At 43.5% G+C, this 6,000-nt stretch overlaps 1 protein-coding gene across 6 annotated transcripts in view; it reads left to right on the top strand.

Annotated features, from left to right (window-relative positions):
• KDSR (3-ketodihydrosphingosine reductase) overlaps positions 1 to 6,000 on the top strand; it is a 38,921-nt gene that overhangs the window by 24,629 nt on the left and 8,292 nt on the right. For 2 of the 6 annotated variants that reach the window (XM_028480049.2, XM_028480051.2), the window contains exons 7-9: positions 1,268 to 1,351; positions 2,791 to 2,961; positions 4,323 to 4,406. In XM_028480049.2, the coding sequence (XP_028335850.1) occupies positions 1,268 to 1,351; positions 2,791 to 2,961; positions 4,323 to 4,406 (339 nt within the window). Of the gene's footprint in view, positions 1 to 1,267; positions 1,352 to 2,790; positions 2,962 to 4,322; positions 4,407 to 5,093; positions 5,809 to 6,000 lie in introns of those variants that run through there. The other 4 variants (XM_028480053.2, XM_028480048.2, XM_028480050.2 and 1 more) reach the window with 4 other exon arrangements.

The raw sequence follows: 6,000 nt of genomic DNA, 5'->3' as shown, positions 1-6,000 counted from the left end.
TGCGCGTCCGGAGCCTGTGCTCCGCGACGGGAGAGGCCACAGCAGTGAGAGGCCCGCGTACCGCAAAAAAAAAAAAAAAAAAAAAAAAGCCACATGTAACACAGGACCCTGGGACGCTCTCAGAGGCTGTTGCATGAGGAAGCAGTATAGCATTGTCACTTGCAGCTTCCTTAAGACGCACAGTCGTTTTCCCCGTGACCAGCTAGCTGCCTGTCCGCTGCCGACTCCCTTAGGCGTTTCCGTGCGGTAAACAGTGAGCCAGAAGCAAACAAAAGTCATGGCAGAGATTCTGATGGTTTAATCCATCCTGCTTAGCGTCACTAAGCATCAGGCCAAGATACGAGTGTGGAGCAGGGCGTCAGTGAGGAAGGTGTGTCCTGTCCGACCAGCGGGAGAATCTTCTAGAATTGTCGGGGGTGTGTTTATGAGTGAGGAGACCCAGCAGGGAGGTAAACAAGCCTAGGATTCTGTTCCAGAGAGAGCCAGGGAGCTGGGAAGAGAAGCTGGGAAGGAGTTTGCACGTACAGATATGGGATGAGATGGTTCACGGGTGAGGTTGTCCTGGTCTGACCTAGGGGGTCCACGTGGGGCAGTGTCCTGTTTGCTGGTTCTGTGGTGGAGGAAGTGACCCCTGAGCCCCTCATTGGCAGGGGAGCTCCTGAGCCAGCAGACTTCTCAGAGGATGGATATAATTCTAGAGCCGGGTCTGGGGTGGCACAAGAAGGGCATTGGGGAAGGTATTTGAATGATCTCAATATATTTTGTAAATGAAATCAACATAACGAGGGTTTGAGAGGCAGCCGTGAAGGAAAACAAGCTTGTTTGCCTTCCTGATGGCCGAGGAGTAGACCTGTCCCGTGGCCTTGGCCACCGAGCCCAAGTGGTGTGCAGTGGGAGGGAGGACGGGCAGATTTCCCCTTAGCATCATCTGCTCTCCTCGCGGGCAGCTCCCAGGCCCCTGGCCAGCGGGAGTGGAAGAAACTTAGAAGGAGGCGAATCTCCCTAGCTCAGGGCCAGCTGTTTTCTGGAATCGAGGTTGGGGTGAGCTTTTCGCCTTTACTTCTAAATGATCTTCAGGGCCAGGAGTTTCCTGATTCACCTGGTGGTAGTTCTCCTCTTACAGAATCACCCTATTGGTCTCACCACCTTTTGAGAAAATCAGGGCCGTATTTAGAATGCCTGCCTGGCAGCCAGTGCAGGTTGATAAGGGAGGATGCGAAATTGTATCTTGTTTACTGAAGGGGTCGATGTTGTCTCTGAAATGCAGGTGAAGCCGTATAATGTTTATGTCACAGTTGCCTACCCACCGGACACAGACACCCCCGGGTTTGCAGAAGAAAACAAAACCAAGGTAAGTATGCCTCTCCGTGCCCTGTTTCGAGTTTTGAACGTAGGAAACCCCTTTTCCCATTTTCTGTCTTTCCACCCTTTGGCCTGGGGGCATTTTCATCAGTCAGAAAATTGAGTTCCTTTCAATTTATGTGTTTGCAAGAGGCCTCCGAACTTTCTGGAACTTTAATTTGGAATCTTGGAGGATGTAGCCCTATTTTCAAAGGCCGTTTTTGCTAAGAACCTTCAAACTTTATTTAATTAATAAGGGGTTTGCTTTCTGATTGAGAGTACAGCTTGTATTTTAACTAGCAAGATAATACTCTTTAAAAATAATATTTTCTCCCCTGGCCTTAAATACATTTAAACACCTGAAATGGTTGCTGATCCATTGTCTCCGCGCGGGGGTCTAATGGGCGCCTAAGACTTAACATTTCCAAAACAAAACTTGCGATTCCCTCTCCTTCCCCCCTTATTATTTTCCATCGCATTCCCCGGGGCCCACCATTCCCGCAGCTGCTCAGGCTGGAAACCGCGAGGCCAGCCTTGATTCCTCCTCTCACACCACGCATCCAGCTGACGTGCCCATCCTCTGGGCTCTGTTCTCAGAATTTATCCCAAATCAGACCTTTTTTTTTTTTTTTTTTTAAACTGCAAATATCACTACCATCCCAGCAGTGAGAACCGCTGATGTTTTTGCCTGAACTGCTCTCATGGTCTTCAGCCTGGTCTGCCTGCTCCTTTTCTTACCCCGCTGGGGTCTGTTCTTCATAAAGTAGCTAGTGATCCTTTTAAAGCCCAAGTCAGGTCTTGTCACTCCGCTGGTCAAACCCCTCTTGTGTAAAAAAAAAAAAAAGCCAAAAAACAAAACTGAAAAAAAAAAAAAAACCCAAAAGATCAAAACCTCCTGTACAGCACAGTCCTGTAGAATGTTCTAGAATGGTGGAAATGGCCCTGCACGCTCCTGTATGGTAGTCACATTGTGGCTGTTGAACACTTGCAGTGCAGCTAGTGGGACCAAGACACTGAATTTCTAATTTTATTTCATTTTAAGTAATTTAAAGTTAGAATTAAATAGCACATGTTGGTGTTGGCTGTGTATCAGAGAGTGCAGCTCCCCTAGCTCCCAGCGTGCCTGCAATAGAATCCAGAGGCCTCGAGCCTTTTGGGTCCCGCACTGTCTGGACCTCGGCCACCTGCCCACAGCATTTTCTCCTCTCCTTGGCCTTAGCCACACCGGAGCCCTGTCTATTCCTTGAGCTTGCCTGGCCTGTTTGCACCTGTGGGCTTTGCTCTTGCCAGCCAGCCTCTCTCTGGATAGTCAAATGGATCTTCCTCCTGTGTTTCTTTCCATCTCTGTACAGCCTTCATCTTGGAGAGGACTTCCCTGACCCTCTGTTATCTCAAGTATCCCTCCCGTGAGATGTGAATCTTCTTCCCTGGCCTTATTTTTCTCTATAGTGTTCATCACCTCTGGACATTAACATTAATACAGAGACTGTCAGTCATCCTGAGCTGAATGCCGGCTCTGCACTTTGTTCAGATGAACCTGCCTTGACACGTGGTAGGCACTCTCTGAGCAAACAAAGTGGGGGAGAAAGGAATCAATCGGAACTTATCCCCTTGAACTTGGTATTGATGTGTTTTCTTCTCTTTTATAGTGATGCTTAGTAAGTGTGAATCTGCACAGCATAAAAATTGGCACTTATGCTCCATGGGCTGTATATTTGCAAAAAGATGTTTATGATTTAGAAGCTTTTTCTCCTATTCATTTCTCTTTGGCGCGGCCTCTTAAAAATTACTACTATTTCAAAGAAGTAAATTTAAGCCAAATGCCCTGTTCTGGAATAAGGGGAATCTGCTAAGCAGATTTGCAACATTTGGTAAGTGATCTTTTAGGCAGAAGCCAAAGCTGACAAAGGACGGTGATTTCCCTGTGAAGATTTGATTTTGTTGTTAAATTGGGTTTTTTTGTTTTTCCTCCACTAAAATGTCGGGCTGACTTCTTTGGCTAAATAAAATTCTACCTTGATCTGCGGGTCCCGTAGGGGGCGCCATAGTGCCTTTAAATCTCCTGAGTATCTGGCCACACATGGTTATGTTAGCCTGGGGGTCTGGAAGAATCAATGGTGGCACCTTCAAAAGGGCTTTTCTGTGACAAAGTGAGAGAGTGGCATGGACATATATACACTACCAAACGTAAAATAGATAGCTAGTGGGAAGCAGCCGCATAGCACAGGGAGATCAGCTCAGCTCGGTGCTTTGTGACCACCTAGAGGGGTGGGATAGGGAGGGTGGGAGGGAGGGAGACGCAAGAGGGAGGAGATGTGGGGATATATGTATATGTAAAACTGAGTCACTTTGTTGTAAAGCAGAAACTAACACACCATTGTAAAGCAATTATGCTCCAATAAAGATGTTAAAAAAAGTAGGGCTTTTCTGTTAATTTAGGTTCATCAAGAAACACTTGACTTTTATGAGCACTATGCTATTCTATTTTAAGAAAATATGTTGTTTTTTATTTTATTTTTTCAAGCCTACATGGTAAATAAAATTTATTGTTTCATGCCATTTAAGGCTTAAGTTTTGAAACTTCTAACTGAAACTCCCTTCTAAAGAATTTTTGAGCACATGTGTTGCATGTCGCTCCAAAGAAGATTTTTTAAAAATGAAAATAAAGACAGGGCAAGGTATATTTTTTCATTTTTTAAACTTAAGCTCTGATGGTCCTCATTGGAACTGAGACACACATCCCACAGAGAGTAGCTGGGGCCTCCTTGCCTTGCTTCAGCTACTGGGCTGAATTTTATATGGTAACCAGTAATCAGTAAACTGATTTGAAATCTAGACAGAGATAATTCTAAAAACAGGCATCAGTTCCAAGGTAGAAAACTGGAATTATGTATAAATTGGGGGGGGGAGGGCTGTAAAATTATGTTTTGGTTCGGTGGGGGCAGTAATGGTATTGACGCGTCTAATTTTTTCACCTTTAGCCTTTGGAGACTCGTCTTATTTCAGAGACCACGTCTGTTTGCAAACCGGAACAAGTGGCCAAACAAATTGTTAAAGATGCCATAGTAAGTAAAATCCTTGTTTCCTTTTATTAATAGTTAACAGTACTGTGTTTCCAAAAAGATATTTTTCTCAGGGCTTATTTCAAAATATAAATTATTGGGGGTTTTTGGTGAGTTAAATTTGGTGAGTTAAAATCTAATATCTAATATTAGATTGTACTTTTCTTCCCTTATTGATTCCATGTTGATTAGTAGGTTCTGGAAACTAGTAATATATCTTAATCTTAGGAACAGATTGCTTAGTCTGAGAACTTTGTTTCTTTGAAAGGAAAATGAGACTTAACCTGTGATGTGTAAACGGTATGTACTATATGCTGTATACGGCATGTTGTCTGTCCTCTTCTTTCCTGCAGTATTTTCAGCTTTAGATTATTTTAGGTGTCTTACTGCCAGATGTGTTGATTAAGGATTTTCCTTTCACCTTCCTGCTTCCCAGTATCCTTTTCCCAAATGTTTACTAATAAGAAAGTGCCACAAGCCCACTGGGCCATCATCCTGTCAACTCAGCTAATGCACTTCCAGGCTACCGAGTTTATTCAGAGTCAAAAACGGTATATTTAGAAACCAGGTGCTATTCTGTAGGACAGCGTATGTGCCACAGGCTTTTTGGCAACATTCCCGTTAACCCACATGCAGAAAAGTATACATGTACAGGGGATGTCTGTTAACCTTAGCACCCATTGAATTTAGGAAATTTGGGGACAGTTGGAACGAGAAGCATCAGGAGGCTGGGCCTTGGCCTGGAAGGAACGTCCGTGCCGTTGCATGTTCAGGCTGAACCGAGCAGAATACAGGAAGCATCGAAGGCTATTAAAATATCTGCAGACGTGGGGAGAACTTTGCCCTGATTGTGTTCAAAGGCATAGAAAGAGGGCACCAGCGGATTGGGCGGACTTTGTTTTTCCTGCTTATCTCAAGTCAAAGCAAACACACTCCATGTTTTTAATGATCCGAAGCAGCTCTTCGTATTTTGGCAGGACTCGTTTAATCTAGTGGTTCTCACGCTTTTTCATCTCTTGACTCTAAAGTCGACAACCCCAGAGAACTTTTGTTTCCATGGGTTATACTTATCGATATTTGCCGTATCACAAATTGAAACTGCGTCATTTAAAAAATCTGTATTCATTTAAAATAACAATGATAAATCCATTATATTTTAAGGAACATTTTTTATAACAAAAATTATTTTTCAAAACAATTTAGTGAGAAGGGTGGCTTTGTTTTACATTTCACTGGTTCTTTAATGTCTGTGCTAATAGAGGACAGCTGGATCCTCAGAGCTTCTGCATTCGGTCTGCTGTAGCATGTTATTTTGAATGAAGGATATAAAGTAGATCTGGCCTTACAGGGACATATAGTTAGAAAAGGAAGGAATATGTTATAAGCTTCTCAGATAATTGTGCACATTCTTATTTTTTTTTTTTTTGGGGGGGGGACATAAAACCTAAACTGGATGAATAGTAGTTTCTTAAAGGTTAGTTGCAATGTGAAATTGAAACTTTATCAATGAACTTCTTGTTCTCTGTTACATGAAAATCCATTGGTCTGCCTTGCACTTTGAATGTTTTGTACCCATTCATGGTTTTGTAACAGTATG

Source organism: Physeter macrocephalus, chromosome 19 (genome assembly GCF_002837175.3).
Source record: "Physeter macrocephalus isolate SW-GA chromosome 19, ASM283717v5, whole genome shotgun sequence".
Taxonomy (NCBI): Eukaryota; Metazoa; Chordata; class Mammalia; order Artiodactyla; family Physeteridae; genus Physeter; species Physeter macrocephalus.
This window is presented reverse-complemented; position numbering and strand designations above follow the sequence as displayed.